Raw genomic sequence first — 25,217 nt, 5'->3', positions numbered from 1 at the left:
TCAGGAGGGGCATGGATAGGTGAATAGCCAAGGTCTTTTTCCCAAGGTAGTGGATTCCAAAACCAGATGGCATAGGTTTAAGCTGAGAGAGAAAAGATTTAAAAGGGGCAACTTTCCATGCAGAGGGTGGTGCATGTATGGAATAAGCTACCAGAGGAAGTGGTGGAGGTGGGTAAATTACAATATTTAAAAGGCATCTGAATGGGTATATAAATAGGAAGGGTTTAGAGAGATGTGGGCCAAATGCTGGCAAATGGGACTAGGTCAGATTGGAATGTCTGGTTGACATGGACAAGTTAGACCGAAGGGTCTGTTTCTGTGCTGTATGACTAGGAGTATACAAGATAGTTATGATTTACATTCTAAGATCCTAAATTTAATACGAGGCAAATATGGATGACAGACGAACTATGCTTCAACACCCCAAAGAGCACTTCAAATGCTGTTGACAGCCTGGTCTTGAAACTCCCTCAAAAGCCACTCCATCACGGATTTCCTCAAAGACTGCTTACATTTTGCTATTTCACTTTCCATTCCTTTGCCTACATTCCCCTGAATTTTCAAAATTGCATTCTAGTACTTAATCACAGGCACAACTCCTACTTTCCTGAAACTGCAAACTTCACTTAGCTAATACTGTCTGTAAGCTTTAATCTGGTTCAGATGCATGATATACAACTTCTAGGTTTTCTTGACCCTCACTCACAGCTGCATTGAGCTGTTAGTGGCACACTGCTTCTTCTTGAGCCCCCACTGCTCCCAGATATTTCCACAGAGTTGACTCCAATATTTAGCTGCCTAGTAACTTTTACAGCTTCCTCCTGAGGTAGAACAAGGCAGAGTCATCCAATTGCTCTCAACTTCTCACTGTCTGCTGCAAAAGGTCCATGGCATATGCCATCTCCCTGGCCCTACACTCATCCTTGGAACATCAGGATAACAAGGAGACCTACATCAGACTCCAATTTATTGACTTTAGCTCCACCATCAACACTATAATTCCAATCAAACCCATTTCCAAACTTTGAGACCGAGGACTCTGTTCCACCCTCTGCAAATTAGATCCTTCACTTCCTGACCCACAGACCGCAATCAGTAAGATAGGCGACAACACCTCCTCCACAATAATCCTCAACACTACAAGGTTGCGTACTCAGCCCCTTACTTTACTCCTTATGCACTCACAACTGTGTGGCCAAATTCAGTTCTAACTCCATTTACAAATTTGCTGATGATACCACTGTAGTGGACTGGATCTCAAACAACAATAAGACAAGAGTAGAGGATAGACACAGACAGCTTATTGGCCTGGTGTCAAGACAACAGTCTCTTCCCTCAATGTCAGCAAAATGAAGGAGTTGGTCATCGATTTCAGGAAGAGGAATGGCGGAATTGTCCCTGTCTGTATCAATGGTGGTGAGGTGGAGGTGCTCGAGAAGTTCAAGTTCCTTGGAGTAAATATCACTAACGATCTATCCTGGCCCATCCATGTTGACACTACAGTCAAGCAAGCACACCAACACCTCGACTTCCTCAGAAGGCTGAGGAAATTCGGCATGTCTGCAATGACTGTTACCAATTTTTATAGATGCACCACACAAAGCATCGTAAGTAGATGCTAGGTATGGCAACTGCTCTGCCTAAGACTGCAAGAGATTACAGAGTTGTGAACGCATCTTATTCCATCATGAAACCTAGCCTTCCTTCTACTGACTCCATCTACACTGCCTTAGGAATGCAGCCAACATAATCAAAGATCCTTTCCACCCTGGTTATATTCTGTTCCATCCTCTTCCATCGAGCAGAAGATACATATGTTTGAAAACACATACCAACAGATTCAAGAACAGCTCCTTCTCCATTGTTATTGGACTTATGAATGGACATCGATATGAGAGTTGATCTTTCTCTGCCCCTTTCCTGTAGCTGTAACACCACGTTCTGCATTCTGTTCTATTACCCTGACATACTTATGTAAGGTATGATTCGTCTGGTTAGCAAACAAAACAATACTGTTCACTGAATATCAGAACAAGCAACAACAATAATCCAAATCAAAGAATGGCTGAACGAGTTTTATGTTTTTTAGTTTAAGGGAGAGAGGTGTAGGTTCAAGACTATTCTTGAAAATTTAAGTGAGGGCATAAACAAATCTGGATCAACTGAATTGGCAAATGAGGTTAAAGAACAGGCCAAGAACAATTCAGTGCACTGATCTGGAGGGGTTTTTTTGGGACGGAGAGGACAGATACATTCCAAACAGCAAGATGAATTCAAAGGGATGGACCTTCAATACAGGGCTAACTAGAAATGTTAAAGATGGTATAAAACTTGAAAAACAAACACATAATTGTGCACTGACAGGGAAGAGATCAGACAACTTAAAGAATATATCAAAAAGCAAAGAACCAACAAAAAAATTACTAAGTAAGGAAAAGTTGGAGTACAAGAGAAAGCTAGTCAGAAATATAAAAACAGAAAGTAAGAATTTCTATAAATATTTAAAGAGTTAACAAACTGAGGATTGGTACTGTAGAAAGTGAGTCTGAAGAATAAAGAACATAAATACATGCAATAGCAGATGAAGTGAACAGATATTTTGCATCAGTTTTCATGACAGAAGACAAAAGTAATATTCCAGAAGTAGTGATAAATCAGGAAATGGCCAGGAAGGAGGAACTCAAAAATCCCAACCAACGGAAAAGGGTGCTAAGTAAATTAATAGATTTACAGGCTGAAAAGTAAGTGGGCAAGGATGTGGCAAAAGGAGTATAATGTGGGAACATGTGAAAATTTCCATTTGGCAGCTGGAAAAATAAAAAGAAGCAAATAATTTGAATATTGAGAGATTGCAGAGAAATGAGGGGGATCTGGGTGTCCTTGTAAAATGAATAGCAAGACATTAGTGTGCTGGTACAGAAGTTTGTTTGGACAGCGAATAGAATATTAACATTTTCTTGTAAGGGGAATTGAATACAATAACAGGAAGTTATAGAGGACATTGGTGAGATAACATTTCAAGTATTATGTACAGTAATGATCACCGTATTTACAAAGGGTGTAAATGCACCAGGAACAGTTTACCAGACTATCTGTCCAGAATAGGCTTGTATCCACTGGAGTCAGAGGAGTAAGAAACAACTTGAGTGAAAGATGTAAGCATCCTGAGGGGGCATGACTGGGTAGATATGGAGAGGACATTCCTTATTGTGTGAAAATCCATAACTATTGTTCACTAAGTAAAAAATGATCGTCCATTTAAAACAGGTAGCAAATATTTTTCACTCAGAGGGTTATGAGTATTTAGAAGTCTCTTGGAAAAGGTGATGGAAACAAAGCCCTTGAATTTTTTTTAATGCAAAGGTGGATAAATTCTTGTGAAGCAGTAAACATTTGCTGGGTTTAATGAACTAAAACAAAATTAAAAACAAAATCAAATTTCTGGAGAAACTCGGCATGTCTGGCATAATCTGTGGACAGAAAGCAGATTTCATATTTTGAGTCCTTGACCCTTCTACAGAACTGGTAGCAGCTAGAAAAAGGTTTGTCCTGCAGACAGGGCGGGGGTGGGGATGGGGTTGGTAGTGGGGATTGTGGGTGCAAGAGGTGGAATTGATCACACAGGCAGAGATGAAGCCCAGAGAGAGAGAACCGACAGTTAGGCAGACAAAGGCATGGATAATAGTCTGCAAGAGAGAAAGAAAAGCCGATAACGGGGACCCATAAATAGGCAACAATAGGTCAGCTGTGCTGACATTAGCCCATGTCAAAACAGGGCCTTAGGTATGGATGTGGGTAAAGAACAGATAAGGTAGTGTTCAGGTTCTAAAATCTTTGAACTGGATATTGAGTCCTGAAGGCTGCAGCGTCCCCAAGTGGAAAATAAGATGCTATTCTTCCATCTTGAGCTGAGCCTCACTGGAGCATTGCAGCAAGCTAAAGACAGAAACAAAATTAATTGATTGATGAGATCATATTTCAGATCATTAAAAGATTACTTCACTATCCAAACGTGCTGACTTTAAATTTGATTCTCAACGATGTGAAAGAATCTGAATTCTTAATGTCAGGATGGAAACACCATGGCAGCTCAGTAGAAGTAATCACTTCAATTATTTTACAGCTTTATGTATTTATTCAGGCTGGATACTGGAGAAGCAGATTGGCTTTCCTAATGGCTCAGATGTCACAGCTGACTTTTTTTTATATAATGCAGCCTAAGTGCTATTATGTCTTCTCATTGTGGACATGAACTTTAGTGGTAGTCCCACATCCACCAGAAAACATATCTACAGCTTTTTCTTCTCTCCTTTTAACTAACAAAAAGAGAAGGGAAGATGCATAGCTTAAAGGAGCCAGATGCAGCTCCCTATGCAAGTTTTGTTACAAGTACTGATCCAAGTCCAGCATTATTTAGGAAGTAATATATGGACTAAAGAATCAGAACTTTGATCCCTGTAACCATGGGAACCATACATTATAAGCCTTCTATTGTCTAATTTTTACTTTTAATTGACCTAATTCGCAAGTCTGACAGTAGCATAATTTCCGTTATTTGAAGAACATCAAAATCAGGCTTTGTGTTCTTTCTGATGAACAATTTCCAGCAAAGTATTGGCTTGGTGTTTCCTTTTAGGTTGATCTAACACAGTTTGGACCAAAAACTGCCGAAGAAGCAGAAAGAATTGAAGAATTTCAAAGACAAAGTGAATGTATAAATTTTCTCCCCACAAGCTTCTATGCTAGTTTTAAAAAATGCCCTGGGCCCTTGTAGTGCAGTAGTAGTTACCTGACTGTCCTTACTGACACCAAGTTCTGTTCATCCACCATCCCTGTCCTTGCTGAAATGCATGGCTCCCAATTAATTGGGTGGAGGTAGCTTTTACAAGGGTACATAGTTTTAAAGTGAAAGGAGGTAGATATCGGGGAGACGTCAGAGGTAGGTTCTTTACTCAGAGAGTGGTAGGGGTGTGGAATGCATTGCCAGAGAGGGTAGCGGAGTCGGCCTCATTAGGGGTATTTAAGCGGCTATTAGATACGCATATGGATGATAGTATAAGGTAGCAGTGGAGGTTAGATAGACCTTAGGTTTCGGGTAAAAGTTCGGCACAACATCATGGGCCGAAGGGCCTGTACTGTGCTGTACTGTTCTATGTTCTATGACCTCTGGGCCAGGCGGCATGGGTTCAAGACAGATCTACTCCTGAGATGTATCATAACTCCGAACAAGGTGATTACAGAATACATTTTTTAAAAAAGTCTTGAAAACTGCCAACATACGTGAAACTAGCCACGCTGATCAATCCAATTATTCACCATGATAGGTTTCCATTAGTTGTGCCGATTTGTGTGCCCTTAAGGGAGCTATCAAAATGGATTTTTTTTTGTTTTTTAAAAAGCACCAACTTATTTATTGGTTTCTGTTGTACATCATGCACTATAAAGATTGTCTGATCGGTAATCTTGAAAATAGGACCTGAACCATTGGTGAAAAAATGTTTTCCTAATAAACTAACTTTCAACTTAAATCAATAAAACTGGACTAGGTGTTTTTTTATTGTTCAAGGAATATGGCCATTATTTCTGAGGCCAGTACTTATGGCTTATGCCAAATTGTCACAAAGAAGCTGGCAGTGAGCTGCCTTTTTAGACTGCTGCACTCCTTGGGTTGTAGGAACACCCATAGTGCTGTCAGGAAGGGACTTTAGGATTTTGACTCAGTGACAGAAAAGGAACAACGATATAGTTCCAAATCAGGAAGGATTGCAGATGGTGGGCTCACATACATCTGCTGCACTTGCCCTTCTAGGCAGCACGGAGTGTGGATATCTAAAGTGTCGAAGATGCTGAAGGGGCCTTGGCGAGTTGTTGCAGTGCATCTTCTAGATAGTACCCAACAATGTTTACACTGTGCATTGGAGGTAAAGGAATTGAATGTTGAAAGTGCTGGAAGGGGTGTCAATCAAAAAGGCTGATTGTTCTGCATGCTTTCAAGCATCTTGAGCGTTGGAGGAGTTGAACCCATCCAGCTCAGTATGAAGTATTCCCTCACATTCTGATTGTTAACTTTGTAAATAGCAGACAAACGATGGACAGGAAGGAATTGAGTTTCTCAGCAGAATTCCAAGCGTTTGGCCTTCTCTTGTAAATACTACATGGTTGGTCTAATTAAATTTCTGGTCAATGGTGATCCCAAGGATGTTGACAACGGGGGATTCAGTAACAGTAATGTTACTGGATGTCAAAGGACAATCGTTAGATTCCTTCTTGTTGGAGACAGTGCTTGGCAGTTACATAACTTGAATATTACTTGCCACTTATCAGTCAAAGATGCAGCCCAGGCCTTTTGCCTATGAATATGATCAGCTTCAGTGTACGAGGAGTCACGATGATGGAGGCATAGTAATTGATGAAGCGATTGAAGACAGAGGCTTTGGACACCGCCCCGAGGAGCTGCTGCAATTACATGCTGGGATGAAGGTGAATAATCTCCAAAAATTACAATCTTCCTTTGCATATGATATGACTATAACCAGCAAACAGTACAATCCCTCCTGGATTCTCATTCACTCCAGGTTTGCTGGGTCTCCTTGATGCCATATTTGATTAAATACTGCCTCAATGTTGAAGGCAGATGCTCTAACTTAGTCGCTGCAGTACAGCTCTTTTGTTCTTGCTTGGGCCAAAGTTGTAATGAGGTCAGGGGCTGACTGCCCTGACAATGTTTCTGGAGACTCTTGTTGTTTATTTAATTACCTACCTTGATTCACAGTTGGACATGTATTGGTATTATTGCAGAGCTTAGATCTGATTCATTGGTTGTGGGATTGCATTGCCTGTCCATTGCATGCTGTCTGGTATAAAATTAGTCCTGTGTTTCAGCTTCACCAGGTTGACAGCTCATCTTTAAGTATGTCCTCCATGCCTTTTCATTGAACCATTGTTTATCTCCCAGCTTGATGGTAAATGGCAGAAGTGGTGGATGTGCAGGGCATGAGTGTACAGTTTGTCATTGAATATAATCCTGCACTTGCAGCATGGCCCAGAGTGTCTTAATAATGCAGAGTTTTGAGTTGCCAGATCTGTTCAAAGTGTGTCTCCTAGCATCACACAATACAATGGAGGGTATCCTCAACATGAAGGTGGGACTTTGTCTCCACAAGAATTGTGCAGTTATCACTCCTACTAATACAGTCAAGGAAAGATGCATCTGCGACAAGTAGATCGGAGATTGAATTCAAATTTCACCATCTTCCAGGGTGGGATGCATACCTTTGTCCACTAATATTAGCTTGGGAATGTGGAGTACTCGTCCAGTGATGCTACCACTACACCACTACCTCCTACTTAATAGCCGTGATGTGGTGGTGCCAGTGTTGGACTGGGGTGGTGTAGTCAGTAGTCACACAACAGCAGGTTATAGTCCAACAGGTTTATTTGAAATCACAAGCTTTCAGAGTGTGGCTCCTTCATCAGGTGATGAGACACTGTGCGCCTGTGTGTGAGAGAGAGTGAGACACTGTGCGCCTGTGTGTGAGAGAGAGTGAGACACTGTGCGCCTGTGTGTGAGAGAGAGAGTGTGTGTGTGTGTGTGTGAGAGAGACAGGTTGTGGAATATATGAGACAGAGAGATAATTACCTGTAATTACCTTGTGATTATCTCTCTGTCTTATATATTCTCTCACACAACCACACCCTGTCTCTCTCTCTTTCACACTCACACAGTCACACACACACACGCACACGCACACACACATTGTCTCATCACCTTATGAAGGAGCCACACTCTGAAAGCTTGTGATTTCAAATAAACCTGTTGGACTATAACCTGGAGTCCTGTGACTTCTGACTTTGTCCTATTTAGTAGAAAGGTTATTACTCTCAATTACATCAAATTTTAATTAAATTATGCTTAATTGCATTGGCCCATGAGAGATTTATATTCAGTGATGTGTTGTAGGTTGAGCTTGAACAAACTAATGCACTTCTGAAGAATTACAGCAATGTTATGCCTACAGTACCAAATACATTCAAAGCCAAAACGCTATGCCATTATGTTACAGCTGTAGTAGTTCTATATTGCCAGATATTGAGAGGATAAAGTTCATACTGGAGGGCAGGCTGGATGATGGAAATGGTCCTTGATTATAGAATAAGAGATCTCCAAATGATGTAACATCGATGTCCCTCCACCAAACAAAACTAAATGGAGTCAATTATACATACCACATGTCAATCTGTGTTGAGTACTCTGAAGAGCCCAGAAGAACATCTGGAGGCCTGTACCACAAAGTTACAACTTCATTTGAGTATGTCTTTGTTGGAACAGACTTGGCTCTTGCTAAACCTGTGAAGGAAAAGATATTCAATTAAAGTTCCAAAGAGTCATATTGAACTTGAAAAATTAATTCAGTTACTCCCTTCACAGACGCTACTAGACCCACTGAGGTGCTCAGCACATTGTTTTTACTAAAGATGATTCAATCTTTGATATGATCAATTGTACATTTTAAACAATTCTCTGCTCAAGTGCTGAAGTAAAGTAAATTTTTAATCTTTGTTTTTTCAAATTCCTCAGCTATATGTACCTGTACTAGTAGAGTCATAGAGTTGTACAGAATGGAAACAGGCCCTGCGGTCCAACTGATCCGCGCCGACTACATATCCTAAATTAATCTAGTCCCATTTGCCAACATCTGGCCCATATCCTGCTAAACCCTTCCTATTCATATACCCATTCAGATGCCTTTTAAATGTTGTAATTGTAACAGCCTTCATCACTTCCTCAGCAGCTTGTTCCATACACGCCCACCCTCTGCGTGAAAAAGTTGCCCGGTAGGTCCCTTTTATATCTTTCCCTCTCATCTTAAACTTATGCCCTCTAGTTTTGGACTTCCCCACCCAGCTATTCACTTTATCCACGCCGCTCCTGATTTTATAAACCTCTATAAAAGGTTACCCCTCAACCTCCGACACTCCAGTGAAAACAGCCTCTCCCTACAGCTTAAACCTCCAACCTCGGCATCATCCTTGTAAATCTTTTCTGAACCCTTTCAAATTTTACAACTTCTTTCCTATAGCAGGAAAACTAGAATTTAATGCAGTGTTCCAAAAGTGGCCTCACCAATGTCCTATACTACTGCAATATGATCCCAACTCCTACACTCAATGCTTTATTTAAAAAATGACAGGCTCTCAAGGTTCAGTAAGTAATGAATTTTTTTTTCAAAGATTATCCTTGATTCAGTGGTTGCATTTGGACCTGACAGCCCAAAGGCTGTGGGTTTAAACAAATATTTTGAGTTGATCCTGACCGTTTAGTACTCCCCTAACACTGAATTAAATGCTGTATTTTGGAAAAGTCTATAAATTGAAATCCAAAGCCACTATCTGAAGAGCAATAGGGAACTCTTCCAGCAATCTTTTGTACATAGTTATCCATCAACTAAAATTACTAGAATTATCTATCCATAGGTCTAGACTGCATGCAAACGCATATGACATTTCCCTGCATTAGAAGAGTGATTAAATTTCAAAAGTACTTCATTGGCTAAAGTGTGTTTGGGACAATCTGAGGTAGCTTACATTACAGTGCTCATTGTCAGCAGATGCTCTGCTTATTGACAATTTGTTTTAAACTGAAAATTAACAATGGCAGGGTTAGATGTCTGTAGACTACATAGCCAGATAAGACCCTCCTTCAACATTAGGTAGACTGAAACAGATCAGATATTTTAACACTTACTGATTAAAATTATATTACTCTCTGAAACTTCCTATTTGTATGCATTCCTTTGAATGCATTACAGCTGTGTCTTCAAAAGAAAACCTGCTTTGATTCATGGTGACTTCTTAGAAAAAGAAGGTGCAATGTTCATTTGTAGTAACCATTTAAATACATATGTTTGATAGCTGCATTGATGGCTAATGTCACTGCCTTAAGTGCAGCAAATTTGGCTCTAGTAGGGAGACTGCCACTTTTAATTTGAAACAGGACCTGTGACAGGCACAAATTCATAGAAGCAATCCTATTGAAGAAAATAGGTATCCAATCAGTGCTGTAGCAGCTGGTGACTGACTAACCAGTTTCCAAACTATCTTTGTGAACCAATGTATTATGTAAAAATCAACCTGTTCAGGGATGTTATATCATAACCTTGAAGCAGATGGAACTTGAAGCTGGGCCTTCTGGCTCAAAGTGCAGTACAAGAGCCCTCTTACTAGCCGGATTCCATTCAGACAACTATGAGATGGAACAGGTGAAACACCTACAAAAGGCAGGGGAGCAACAGTTCATATAGCAACACTTAATTGTTTCCCTGGGTTAGACACTGTGCTATCTGTATATCACATATTGCATTTTTCAATGAATTTAATAGAAAAAAAACAGCATAGTGATGGCTTGGGGTGCTGTCATCCCCTAGGGATCTAACGTAGTCTGTACAGCACTGAATTTTTTTTGCACTTTTTTTTATCTCCCTGAAGAGATTTGTTACCCAGCCTTAAATGTCCTTGAAAAGGTCGTTGTAAGCCATCACCTTGAACTGTTGCAATTCATCTGATCTAGGTATGTATGCAGCGCTGTTAGGAAAAATGTTCCACGATTTTGACCCAACTACATTGAAGACTTGCTGTTATATTTCCAAGTCAGGACGGTGTCTCTGTTTCTACTTTAGAATTGTGCCCTTTATTTTACTATTGCTTCTCCTCATTCTTTCCACCAAAAAGAAATTCATGTGTCTAGCCATCTCACCAGCCCATATCCTCCTAAATTCTATCACTGTCCTCTTCATTGTTCACAATATATCCAAGTTTTGTGACATCTACAAACCTTGAAATTGTGTTCATCACACCCAGATATAGGTCAATATTATACTCCACAAAAAGCAGTGGTACTAATGTCAATCCTTAGCGTACCTTCTTCCAGTGCCCAAAACAGTCCTTCACCACCCCTCTGTTTCCTGTCACTCAATGAATTTGTATCAATGTTGCCAGTTTCCCTATTCTTCCATTGTCTTCTAATCTGCTGACAAGTCAATTATGTGACATTTCATCAAAAGCTCAAACAAATTAGTCAAACACCATTTAACTAACAAAGTTATGTTGGTTTTTCCTAATTAATCTAAACTGCTTACAAGTGTTAATTTTGTCCTAGATGATCGTCTCCGAAGCATTCTAAGCACGAAGTTTAAACTGGCAATGGTAACCCTTGCTGAGTTTATCCTTATACTCTTTTTTTAATACATAAGCAGTTTCCCAATCCTCTGTAACTAAGGAAATTGGAAAATTATGGGTGGTGTCTCTATAATTTCCACTCATAATTCCCTCAGGCTTAATGCATATAATTTGGTCCTGGTGATGTATCATTCTAAATGTAACCAGCCTTTTAAATAACTTCTCTTTATTAATGATGACATTTATTATAAACCTTTGTTTTTATTTCACTTTATTTTTGTGTTAGTCATTTAGGAAACTTCATCCTTGGATGCACTTTCATTCCTGAACTATTCACTCCTTGAAGGCCTCTCATTACTTATTTACTGTGTTAATGCAGCTCATCATGGCTCCATGCCACCAGGGCAAAACGGTGCTGAGTGGTTTAGCACTGCTGCCTCACAGCACCAAGGATCCAGATTCGATTCTACCCTTGGGCGACTGTCTATGTGGAGTTTGCACGCTCTCCCCATGTTGGTGTGAGTTTCTGCCGGATGCTCCGGTTTCCTCCCACAGTCCAAAGATGTGCAAGTTAGATGGATTGGCCGTGCTAAATTGCCTGTAGTGTTCAGGAATGTGCAGAATGCGGGTTACAGGGATAGGATAGGGGGACGGGTCTTGATGGGAAGCTCTTTGTGCATCAGTATGGACCCGTTAGGCCAAATGGCCTGTTTCCACACTGTAAGGATTCTTCTTCTTTCGGCAGCATCATCTGAACCCTTAACTTCCAACACTGAGAAAATGCCACCCTGATCTCATCCAGTATCTTCACTAGTGGTTGCCTGCTACCCTGTACAAATCTCCAGCTCTAACCGATGCCATTACAGTATTTTTGACATAAAGCTTGTCATATGCTTTCCAGATAACTTAACTGGTAAAGCATTTTTCAAATTGCATTCTAGCAAAAATATTGGCATCAACTGATTGCAACAATAACATATGCCATTTTTGACTATGTTTCGGTACTCGAACTAATGTGATTTGGTGCCACCTCAGAAACAGATGTATGTGTTTTGTGCTGATCAGAATCACTCACCTACCCTCAAGGCATATGAATAATTTCTATTTGTATGCAGAAATTAAATAAATCAGAAACAAACTGGAAATGTGAGGTAAGATGCAAAACGGATTGTGGAAATTAATACATACAAGACTTTTCACCAGTACGTAATATTTAATTATTACTTCATACCAAAATCAGCAAGCTTTAGTTCTCCTTTTTCATTTATCAGCAGGTTCTGCGGTTTCAGGTCTCGGTGTAACACTTTCCGTTTATGACAATATGCCAAGCCCCGTAAAATCTGGAATAAAAATATCTACAAAACAAAGCAACAAGATTAACCTAACAGTACCTGCATGTAACAAATGACTCACAGCAGCTGTTTGTTCATTTTTGCCCTCACCGTCACATTGTGCATGCTCATTATGCTTCCACAATCATCCATATACTGTTTCAGGTCCTTGTCCTACAAGATGCAAACATTCAAAATATAAAATCAGATTCCTTCATTTTTCTTTTTAATAACTGACACATAAGCAATGACCAATACAAAAAGTGTAAAAGAACAAACCTTACCAAGTACTCGAATACTAGTGTCAATGACTTTTCCGTGTGAATAATATCATGTAAAGTGACTATGTTCGCATGCTTCAGGTCCTTGAGTAATGAGACTAGACAGACAAAGAAAGCAATTAACCAATGCCTTTTTATTATAAACTTGAAAATGTGCCTTAATGCAAAACATTTTATTTGGAATGAGTATTGTACTTCCAATTAATATGACAAAATTTGTCAAATCTATATTTTATGACTGCTTTATTGATAAATGATCCTACATATACTGCAAATTGTGTAACAATACATAAAACATTCATTAAATGACAACAGTACAATGCACAATTGAATGATTATACCTTCCCGTATTGCTGTGCAAGGTGCACCTTCCTCATGTTCCAGCCTGATTTCTTTCAGTGCTACCAGGTTATCAGTTAGCTTACTTCTTCCTTTAAACACCGTTGCATAGGTACCCTGTAGTAATGAATGTGAGCAATAAGAATTTTAAATAATACAAAAACATACATACTATGCAATCACAAGCATTCTCCATCACTCCCCACACAAATGTGGCACCACACATTTCCACATTCCAAAGCATATTGTGTTATTCACTCAGGACAGTTAGGAATTCTAGCTGATAATAGCTTTCACCTCAATGAGTTTCACAGGAATGATAAATCACCAGCGAAGCACACGTCTATGAACCCTCTCTCCCTCCCATCACATCAGACCTCATGGTCTATATTTCCCATTTTCAAATGACTAACCCATGTACGGTGTATTCAACTTCTTTAATAAATTCCCACACCAAAAACATTAACTAAATCTAAGATTTTGTACCTAGACACCTTCGTACCTACAATGGCACCAAGAATGGTGGTTTTGTACACTTTTCACTGTATTCTCGTATCCCTGCATTTGAGTACACGTGACAATTAAAATCTAATTCTAAATGAAAAGGTGTTGGAAATGCAAACAAATTGGCCAATGGTTGGGAGACAATGGGCCCTATTTCATTCTGTAAGTGGGTGAATTTTAAAGAAGTTAAAATCTTGCTCAGTAAGTAGACTCAACATCTAAGCAACTGCAGAATATTCGGAGCAAATAAATATCAAACTGTTAGATACACTGGACTGGATTTTTCTTCCGAGGACAGAAAACTGCAGTCAGGATTGTTCCTGCATCCCAAACATGCCTCAAGGGGATAGAGATTGCACAGGAGTAATTGGTCCAGCTCTTCGTTGCGCTGCCTCATCGACTGGCCTGGAGACAGGGTTTTCTGCTCAATACTGGCTATAGGAATGTGGCAGCTGTTCAAATGTGGGTCTAATTTAAACAGTCTGTGTCTGCCATCTTATTGCTTTAACCTCAGCTTTGAAAAATTATCGAATCATACAATGTCTCAGAAAAGAGAGGGGCCTGGAACCTGTGACAGGGAAGACCCAATTCACAAATGTAAACCTCGAGGTTAAAATGAAGAGAAGGGAAGCCCGCCTCATAGGTAGCAGGATGTGGCCACCCACAGCTAAATAAAGATAGCAGGACCTCAGAAGTCACTAGGTGTTGAAGGTGTACCCAAATGAGCAGGGCACCATTGACTAGACCTGGCATAGAACTGCATCAGAAGAGTGATGGCTGTTCTAGTGAGCCGATGACTTTGGCTAAATCGTTTTATGTCTGTATGTTGGGCTCCCAATAGTAGGGCTAGTAGCCATATCTTCAAGGGATATTTCTTCTCTCTCATAATCCATCCATGGAGTGAAGAGCTGTGATTGTCTGGAAAAATGGAGGATGAAGGCGTCATAATGACATCATTTTCAGCACAACATCATGGGTCGAAGGACCTGTTCCTGTGTTGCACTGTTATAGAACATAGAACAGGCCAGGAAAGAAAATGCACACAATTAAGAATACTTTGCTGTGGTCACGAACTAGCTGGACATCATTGGCTGGTCACTGGGTAATTTAATGGTTACAATGATACAATCATTCAATGATGCACCTACAGGAATCTAGCAACAGAGGCAAAACTCACTTCCTTCTGTCCCTACGAGGCCGCAACTATCTAGAATTATACTGGTCAGCTTTCGCAAAGAGAACATTGGTGACTTGTGTGTTGGACAGAGGTGCAACAGCAGTAGAGATGTCACCAAATCTGCAACTAATCCTTTGAAGGAATCAGGTGATTTAAGACAGGCTAAATAGCCTTCGTTTGTAAATATCTTGTAATCAAATGATGAAGAGTAACATTCAGCCCACCTATCCAAAAACATTCCAACTTTCATTGTTTCTCACATAGCTCTGTGATTTTTAATAGTCTACCCTGGCTGCACTTGATAAAGGCAATAAAACAAAATGAGAGATAAAAGGACACTTCAGTATCAATCCTTTCTCTCTCTCTGGGCTCCATCTCCACCTATCCACTCACCTCCCAATAACCCCCAACTCCCAACCTTGACTTCAGCTTAAGTATAGTTGGTGACTTTTCATCAGAACTAGCAAACATGAAACGTTAAGTCTGCTTTCTTCACACAGATGCTACCAGACCTGTTCAGTTTTGGTAGCAATTTCTGCTTTTGTTTCAGATCTCCAGCATCTGTAGTTCTTTGGATCAAGTGACCCTTCCTCAGAACTGTTGTGATGAAGGGTCACTCAACACAAGATGCTAACTCTGATTTCTCTCCGGATGCTGCAGACCTGCTGAGCTTTTCCAGCAATTTCTGTTTTTGTTTCTGATTTACAGTATCCGTGGTTCTTGTTTTGTTTCATATCATTAACTTCATTTTCTGTTTAACTTACTGACAGTTACCTGTCGACTTTATTGGATTCAATTCTTCTTGCTACTTTGTAATGGAATTGCATTCACCTTATCAATTTTCAAGTTTAACACGGATGTCCACTGCTTTATGCTGATGTACCCTTTACTGCAGCACCTTGGCAAATGCACTTTAGAATTCAAAGTAAAGGTAAATCAATGTACTGACCTGTCCTAATGAGTATATAACATCACTGAATTTTTTTATTTGCTCAAATAAATCTAAAGAATCTTCTGAGCCTGTTTAATAAGCTATCAAATTAGGACCAGTGTTTAGAAAGGAGTGGAGAAATGAAGGACAGTGAAATGGATTTTTAAGGAAAGGTCATTTCTAACTACCTTGATCAAATATTTTGAACTAATAAGGAATCAATAGGTCAGCATGTTAAATGTAGCCTATATAGATTTAAGCAAGGTTTTTGCCAAAGCTCCACCCAAGTCCGTAAATAGCAGATCTGACAATCCTCAATTCTACTTTCCTGCCTTTTTCCATTAACTCTTCTTTCCCTTACTCAAACTTGAGAATACTTAACTAACCAGCCTCAGAGGTCCTCTGTGGTAGAGGATTCCAGAGATTCACTACCCTCTGAGGAAAGAAAACTTCATCTCTACCTTAATAGGATAACCAGTTACTCCGAGATTGTGCCCTCTGGTCCTAGACACTCCCACGAGGGGAAAAAAAAAACATTTCTGCATCAATCTATCAAGGTACTCAAGAATCTTATATGTTTTATTCTTCTAAATTCCAATTAGCACAAGTCAAAATTAGTCAAGCACTTTGCATGAGAAAATTCCTCCATTCCCGGAATCAACCTAGTGAACCTTCTCTGGTCTACCTTCATTGCCAATTTATCCTTCCTTAGACATGGGACCAAAATTGTTCACAGTATTTCAAGATGTGGCCTGACTAGTGCTTCATATAATTTTATTAACACTCAACTGTTTGTATATTCCTCCGAAATAAAGACCAACAGTTCATTTGTCTTCTCTATTACTGAACTTGGATGGTAGCCTAAAATGATCCATGCACAAAGACCACTAAATCTCTCTGTCCTGCAGATTTCTTCAGTCTAATCCCAGTTAAGTAATATTCAGCTCCTCTAGTCTTCCTGACAAAGTGCATAAACTCACAAAGTCCCTCATTATATTCCATTTGCCGAGTTTTTGCTTACTTACTGAATAATACTGCATGTATTATATATATGTCTATATCCCTCTGTAGATTCTGTGTGTCATCCTGATTTGTACATAATACAGTATTGTATGTAATTGTGGGTCCAGCGCTAATCTTGGGCATTTCACTAGTTACAGATTGTGATTTTGAAAATGCCCCCCCCCTTAGCCAAACATTCTGACTTCTGCTAGTTAGTCAATCCTTTACCCATGCTAATATACCACCCTCAACATGAACTCTTATCTTACAAAGTAGCCTTTTGTGCAGGGTGTTATTGAACACCTTCTAGAAATCCAAATGCTTTACATCCACTGGCTTGCTCCCCTTTATCTGACCTGTTTGCTACCCCAACAAAGAACTAATAAGTTTAGTAGGCATGATTTCCCATTGATGAAGCCTTGCTGATGGTCTGCTTGAAACAGACTCTGGCATTTCCCCCAGTTACAGATGTTAAGCTAACAGAACAACAGTCACCTTTGTTTGACTTCTTCCCTTTTTGTATAAGGGTATTACACTGGAAGTTTTCCAATCCTCTGGGGCTTTACCTGAATCTAAGGATCCCTAGAAGATTATAACCAGCATATCACTGTACTCACTTTCTCTAGTACTTTTTCTCTAGCAATAATTCTTGTGTTTCTCTCCTACCTCCTTGGGTCCCTTGATTATTTAGTACTTTGGAATGCAGTGTGTGTCCTCTATCATTAAGATTGATGCAAAGTATTTAATTGACTTCTCTACTATTTCCTGGTTCTCCATTATTATTTTCCAAGCTTATTCGCTACGGGGCCTATGTTAATTTTGGTCTCCTTTCCTTTTTATATAATCTATTTGAAGAAGCTCTCGCTGCCAATTTTATGTTACTAGCTAGCTTTCCCTCAGTTTGTTCTTTTTTGATCATCTTTTGTTGGCTTTTAAGACTTCCCAATCTTCTGGTTTACCATTAATCTCTGCCACATTATATGTATATTTCTTTCCATTTAATACAATTCTTAGTTTCCTTGGTTAACCATTGTCAGTTTATCCCCTTCCTAGAATAATTTTTCTTCTCTAAGATATATCTTTGCTGTCAGCATGACGTTTTTTCTTAAATGTCTGACATTGTTTTTCAACGCTATCTTCTGCTAAACATATCCCCCCCGTTGCCTCTGCACTTATTCCTATGTAATTACCCTTATTTAAGTTTAGCACTGTTGTTTCCCGACCAAGTTTCTCACTCTCAAACAGAATGCTAATTCCTACCACGTTATGGTCATTGCTCCCCAAGGGATCTTTTACCCTGCGATTATTTATTAAACCTGTTTCATTCCCAGGATGGCAGGACTGACATATGAGGAAAGACTGGATCACCTGGGCTTGTATTTGCTGGATTTTAGAAGAATGCGGGGGATCTCATAGAAACATAAAATCCTGAAAGGACTAGAGAGACTAGATGTGGGAAAAATGTACCCAAAGTTTGGGAAATCCAGTCCAAGAGAAAGTGGTAAGCCATTGAGGTCTGAGATGAGGAAGAATTTCTTCACTCAGAGTTGTGAACCTGTGGAATTCTCTCCCACAGGAAGCTGTTGGTGTCAGTTCATTAGATATATTCAAGGTGGAGCTAGATGTGGCCCTATTGGCTAAAGGGATCAAAGGGTATGGGGAGAGGGCAGGAATGGGATGTTGAGATTGCATGATTAGTCATGATCGTACTGAAAGGTGCTGCAGGCTAAAGGGCTGAATGACCTACTCCTGCACCTATTTTCTATGTTTGTATGTTTCTATTACACATTACCAAATCTAAAGTAGCCTGATGCCTAGCTATATCCACAATATTTTGTTCCAGGGAATGTCCCAAATAGATACTATGAATTTTTCCTCATGGCTACCTTTGCCAATTTGATTTTAACAATCTATAAGATGATTAAAGTCACTCATGTTTAGTGTACTGCCCCCATCATCCCCTGATTTATTAGCTGTCCTACAAAATAGCTACTGTTCAGGAGCCTATGAACTACTCCCATTCGTGTCTTCTTCTCCTTGTTATTTTTCTACCTCCATCCATATGGATTCTACATCATCCTATCCAGGATAATTTCTTACTATCATACTTATTCCACCAGATACTAAGAAAGCCATTCCAGTACCCTTCCCTTCCGGTTTGTCTTTTCAAAAATTCATGTATCCCTGAATACTTAAGTCCCCATGGTAGCCTGTTCAGAAAAAATAAAAGTCAATGGGTTCCCAGAGTAAGTGGCAAGTTTTATCTAGAAATTGGCTCATTATCAGAATGCAAAGAGTAATGGTAAATGTGTGTGTTTGGGACCAGAAGGCTGTTTCCAGTGGTGTTCTGCAAGGCTGAGTAACAGGTCCCTGGCTTTTCATGGTGTATATATCAATGATCTAGACTTAAATATTGGGGGCATGATAAAGAAATTTATAGATTATGTGAATACTGATCATGGGACTGTTAGTAAGGACGAGAAATGTAAGTTACAGGCGAGTAGAAAATTAGCAAATGGAATTCAATCTGGAAAATTGAGAGGTACATTAAGAAAACAAGGCAAAGGAATACACAATAAAAGACAGGATACTAAGAATTGCAGAGGAACACAAGGACCTTGGAGCACAGATTCCTGAAGGTAGTAGAATAGGATTAGATTGTCATTTAGTCCCTACCTTCCATTTCATCAAAGACCTTTTCTTTTGATCTTCCACAAATCTCCGTACTCCTTCACCCATCCTCCTTTCATTTCAAAATCTAATGTATTCCTATCTTTTCTTGATTCTGTAAGGTCACCAACCTCAAATATTAACCATTTTTCTCTCCTCAGATGCTGTATGACCTGTGGAGTCTTTCCAGTACCTTTTGTTCTTATTTTAGATTCCTAGCATCTACAGTATTTTTTTTACGCCCTGTAATGTTTAATTCAGAGTCCTGATTTTTCTGCAGTCATGTCTCAATAATCCCTATTCTATGTAATTGTTTGAAAGATATTTAGTTTTGCTGTTTTATTTGAGGCATTGTGTATTGCTATATAGACAGTGACTAACAGAAGTAATCTTTCACTAGTTATGTCCTCAAATTATTTCAAAACCACTATCTGATCCCTTCACTCACTGTCAAACCACCTCCCACAGTCCCTAAGACCTCACAAAAACCCCAAAAGAACTGCGGATGCTGTATATCAGAAACAAAAACAGAAATTGCTGAAAAAGCTCAGCAGCTCTGGCTGAAGTCAAGAGTTTTGAGGAAGGATCACTTGACCTGAAACGTTAACACCGATTTCTCTCCACAAATGCTGCCAGACTTGCTGAGCTTTTCCAGCAATTTCTGTTTTTGCCCCAAGACTTATCCTGCTCTTATAAACACAATCCCAGCTGTTAAGTCTCTCATTACACATACTTCCACTTTACATGTAAAAGTTGTTTAGCATATTTTCCAATGATTTACATCCATTCCCTGTTGTGCAAACTGCACAAAATGTTCCAAATGCTGTCTGATCAATGTTTTGCACAAAAGCTTCTTGCTTTTGCATCCAGGGCCCATATTTAAAACCAAATGCATGCCCACTTCTCTCAATTACAACTGGCTATTGAAGATGTTTGCATCTATATAATTTCCTAGCTCTTTTAAAAATATTGTTACTAAGGTCTCATTCACTATTCTTAAAGAGCACATTGTTTAACAGTTCTATAGCAACTCATGCCCTTAAAGTGTCTCTCTATTCTTCCACAGTTTGCCATGCCTCCATTTGCTGTATTCAGCATAGTTAGGTATTGGTCCTTTGTTTCTCATGTTCAGATCACTTGTATGTGTACTTATCCATTTAAATTTATGGTACGTTAATCTATGCTCGCTAATCTTACATGGGTCATTTTACTGACCAATTCTTGCTCAGCATGAGATATTTTAAAATATTCAACTGATTTTGTGTAATGTGATGGGCGACCCCCACATCAATTTGTGTAAGTTCTTTTCACACTTGTTGACTTTCCTACTGGTCTTTCGGTCTTGGACGTTTCTGCATCTCAAATCAGTCTAAACATAATCATTCTGTCGCTACTATCCCCATCGTATCTGCCATGAATTGTTTTAAAGTTTTCTTTCAAGTTGAGTTTAAATTCATTGTGCAAATGACAGAAATGCGTAAACAAACTCAAGATGCCACAGAATTCAAGTTTTTTTTTAATGTCAGAATCAGAAAAGTCTCCAATTAAATACTCAATTATGTTTCAAGGATCAGACATTATTAAAACAAATACACAGAAAACAAATCTTCAAGGCAAGTTGCAGAAATTAATAGAAAAGGAACTCCACATTAAAGTGATGTTTTTAGGGGTTTAAAAGTGGTATTCTAAAATAATCCACTTTATAATTTTTGCTTTAAAAGAGCACACAGAGAGACAATTTGTGCACAGAGACAGTCAATTGCTAACGGATAGTCCAGCAAAAATAGGTATAGTATCCCACATGGGAAGAGAATACAGGACTAGCTATTGTTGGAATTCTGTGGAACATCCTACGAATAATCATTTATGCTGGAAATTTGAAATACATTAGTCAGTTTGCAATGCAGTGAAATGCACCACTTTGGTCAAATAAACAAAAATGTACAGTGCAATTATTCCTTGGGTAATTGAACCAATAATTCTACTATTTAGTTGAATTTACCGCTGTACTTGGAACTACCTCTTCATTGTATACTTTCAGTTGTAAACTATTAACAGACAGCAGTTACTCACCTCTCCAAGTTTGTCCAGCTTAACGTAAGTTTCAAGTTTCCCAAATCCAATTTCAGACTATAAAAGAAAGTTAAATTTGCATCACATAATAGTAATTGATTGCTGATCGCATTAAATGTGATTATTTTCTTAACCAGATAATGTAGAGTAGCAATCATTTCAATATATGGAAAATCAAACCATAGAACTTTTTCATCAAATTTAATAGCATTGCCAAAAATAAGACTTGCAGGATTACCATTCTCAAGTGCTCTCACTATGTTCTCTCATGTTTCATGACTTTGGCAGGCAGTGCTAAATTATTATTACATTAGGGCTTACACTGCTTTGTCCCGAAACTGCCTTTTTTAAACTTATTGTTCCTATATGCTGGCTTTATGGGTTTTGTTTTCATACACCAGAGCAAGTGCACAATGCAAAGGGAGACAACAAGTCTGCTCTCCTCAAATACGATGGAAATGTCATAAAATTTCCGAGCAAATGCTAAATTTACCAATTCAATTTTTGTCCACCAAATACTTTCAAAAGAATTTGATCTTCCAACTATTATTACACAATTTTCAGTGTAATAATTCACATGTTATTAACAATAGCCAGGAGACAAATAAGATAACTGTGGCCTTAACTATCAGGTCTTAACTAACAAACCTAAGATGCTGTGGGTTTTAATTGATTAATACGTATATGTAAATCCCTAAATTCCTTTGAAGTCACTGTCCTGAGAGAACTAAACTTTTTATTAGCTTGAAGTGGTGCCATTTTAGGTCAGACAATGCATATTAGAAAACATTAGGAAAAATGTTTGTAATCTAGCCTTGAATACATCAGCCCCAAGATTTTGTAACCTCTAATAATCACACAGGCTAATGTTTGGAGATTTCACTTCGCAACTGCAATTTTCAGGGTGCTATGCAACATGAGAAAAGACAGAATTTAAAATAAACTGAAAACAACAAATGCTAGAGATCACAGTCAGTCAGGCAGCATCCACGGATAAAGAGCAAGCTAACATGGAGTCCAGATGATTCTTCATCAGCTGAAGTGAAGTGCTGAAGGCAGAACAATGTGCAGATTGTGTCGTGCAGTGACAGTGGATCGAGCATGGGCCAGAGCGATGGCAGTGGCATGGCGAGGGCTGGAAAGCCCGGAGCGGGACTGCAGCAGTGGAAAGCAAAGTTGGACTCTCTTAAGTTCTCTCTTTTTATCCCCTTGTCTTTTTTTAATTTAATGTGAATGGCACCACGCATGTATCGTGAAGGTACACGCTTTTCACTGTATTTTTACATTGAATATACATGACAATAAATTCGATTCAATTTACGCTATTGTTTGGGGGGGTAGTGGGTGTGGGTGTGGGGTACTGGTGAAGAAAAGATGTCGATAGTTCAGATTAAGTGATCAGAATGTGAGAATGGCAGAACAATAGTGTGTGTCTTGCCAGACTTGAAAGAACGGTAACTGGGATGGAAGGTGAGGAGGACATGATAAGCTAAAAGAAAGGGAAGAAACCTCCCCCATCACCCCCATCCCAGGCCCCAAGAAGACCTTCCACATCAAACAGATGTTCACCTGCACATCTGCTAATGTGGCATACTGTATCCGCTGTTCCCGATGGGGCCTCCTTTACATCGGGGAAACCAAGCGGAGGCTTGGAGACCGCTTTGTGGAACACCTACGCTAGGTTCGCAACAAACGACTGCACCTCCCAGTCGTGAACCATTTCAACTCCCCCACTCCCACTCCTTGGACAACATGTCCATCCTGGGGCCTCCTCCAATGCCACAACAACGCCACCCGAAGGTTGTAGGAACAGCACGTCACATTTCACCTGGGAACCCTGCAGCCCAAGGGTACCAATGTCGACTTCACAAGCTTCAAAATCTCCCTGCCCCCAACCGCATCCCAAAACCAGCCCAGCTCGTCCCCGCCTCCCTAAACTGTCCATTCTTTCTCCCACCAATCCACTCCTCTCACCTCCACCTCCTACCTACCAACCTCATCCCCGCCTCCTTGACCTGTCCGTCTTCCTTTGACTGACCAACCCTCACCCTAACTCCCCACCTACATTCACCTTTACTGACTCCATCCCCGCCTCCTTGACCTGTCCGTCTCCTGTCCACCTATCTTCTCCTTTATCCATCTTCCATCTGCCTCCCCCTCTCTCTCTATTTATGTCAGAATCCCCCTCCCCTCCCCCATTTCTGAAGAAGGATCCAGACCCGAAACGTCAGCTTTCCTGCTCCTCTGATGCTGCTTGGCCTGCTGTGTTCATCCAGCTCTACACCTTATTTACTCAGATTCTCCAGCATCGGCAGTTCCTACTATCTCGGAAGAAATGGTTCGCCCAGTGTGGTCTACACTACATTGGAGAAAACAAATGTGGACTGGGTGACCACTTGGCGAAACACCTCTGGTCTGTGCGCAAGCTGGACCCTGACCTTCCTGTAGCCAGTCATTTTAACACAGCGTCCAGCTTGCATGCCCACACATCTGTCCTCAACGTGCTGCAGTGTTCCAGTAAATCACAGCAAAGCTGGAGGAACATTGCATCTTCAGACAGGGCACTTTATAGCCTTCTGGATTTAAGATACAGTTCAACCCTTTTAAATGGTGAACCATTTCTTCTCTTTCTATTAGCTTGTTATCGTGTCCGCCTCTCCTCCCATCCCAGCTACTGTCCTTTCAAGTCTGGCAGGGGACACATTGTTGTTTTGCTATTCTTACATTCCGATCACTTAATCAGAACTATCAACATCTTTTCTCCACTGGCACCCTACACCCACTCGCGTGTTGGGGAGAGAGTGCGTGCGCGCGCTGGGGAGAGACAACGTGCGCACGAGAGAGAATGAGAGAGTGTGTGTGCAGGCGCACGTGTGCAACTGGGTGCATGTGTCTGTGCGTGTTTGAAGCACAGTGTGTGTGTGTTAAAATGACCGGCTACAGGAAGGTCAGGGTCCAGCTTGCACACCGACTAGAGGTGTTCTGCAAAGTGGTCACTCAGTCTGCATTTGGTTTCTCCAATGTAGAGTAGACCACATTGGGCGAACCTTTTCTTCCCTATCTTTTAGCTTTCTCACACAGAAGTGTGAGTGTGTATATTGTGGTGAAGTCACCTGTAGTTCGACATGAATCCAAGATCCCGGTTGAGACTGTCCTCAATGGTACCCTAGATCACAGCACCCCTACAGTGTGGAAACAGGCCCTTCAGCCCAACAAATCCACACCAACCCTCGGAGCATCCCACCCAGACCCATATCTCTATAACCCACCTAATCTACACATCCCTGAACACTACAGGCAATTTAGCACGGCCATTCCACCTAACCTGCACATCTTTGGACTGTGGGAGGAAACAGGAGCACCCGGAGGAAATCCACGCAGACACGGGGAGAATGTGCAAACTCCACACAGACAGTCGCCCGATGCTGGAATCGAACCTGGGTCCCTGGTGCTGTGAAGCAGCAGTGCTAACCACTGAACCATTGTGCTGCCCAAACTTGGCCGTCAGCCTCTGCTTGGTGACTCTGCGTTGTTGCATATCCCAAAGTCTGCCTTGGAGTATGTTTACCCGAAGATCCGAGGCTGAATGTCCTTGACTGCTGAAGTGTTTCCCCACTGGGAGGGTGAATCCCTGTTTGACGATTGTTGCACGGCATCCATTCATTCTCTCCCCTCCAAACCCCCGCAACACACACTCGCTCCCCCTCTCCCCTCCAACGCCCATACACACACTC

General features: G+C 40.3%; 1 protein-coding gene across 1 annotated transcript in view; it reads right to left on the bottom strand.

The window, feature by feature from the left end:
- LOC109925683 (cyclin-dependent kinase 17) overlaps positions 1-25,217 on the bottom strand; it is a 168,786-nt gene that overhangs the window by 26,666 nt on the left and 116,903 nt on the right. Inside the window, exons 7-12 of the mRNA XM_048610554.1 lie at positions 21,484-21,540; positions 13,129-13,243; positions 12,791-12,885; positions 12,618-12,680; positions 12,407-12,530; positions 8,227-8,347 (exon numbers count right to left, since the gene is read on the bottom strand). Of these exons, the coding sequence (XP_048466511.1) occupies positions 8,227-8,347; positions 12,407-12,530; positions 12,618-12,680; positions 12,791-12,885; positions 13,129-13,243; positions 21,484-21,540 (575 nt within the window). The remainder of the gene's footprint in view (positions 1-8,226; positions 8,348-12,406; positions 12,531-12,617; positions 12,681-12,790; positions 12,886-13,128; positions 13,244-21,483; positions 21,541-25,217) is intronic.

Source organism: Rhincodon typus, chromosome 22 (assembly GCF_021869965.1).
Source record: "Rhincodon typus isolate 14 chromosome 22, sRhiTyp1.1, whole genome shotgun sequence".
In the NCBI taxonomy this organism is placed as follows: Eukaryota; Metazoa; Chordata; class Chondrichthyes; order Orectolobiformes; family Rhincodontidae; genus Rhincodon; species Rhincodon typus.
This window is presented reverse-complemented; position numbering and strand designations above follow the sequence as displayed.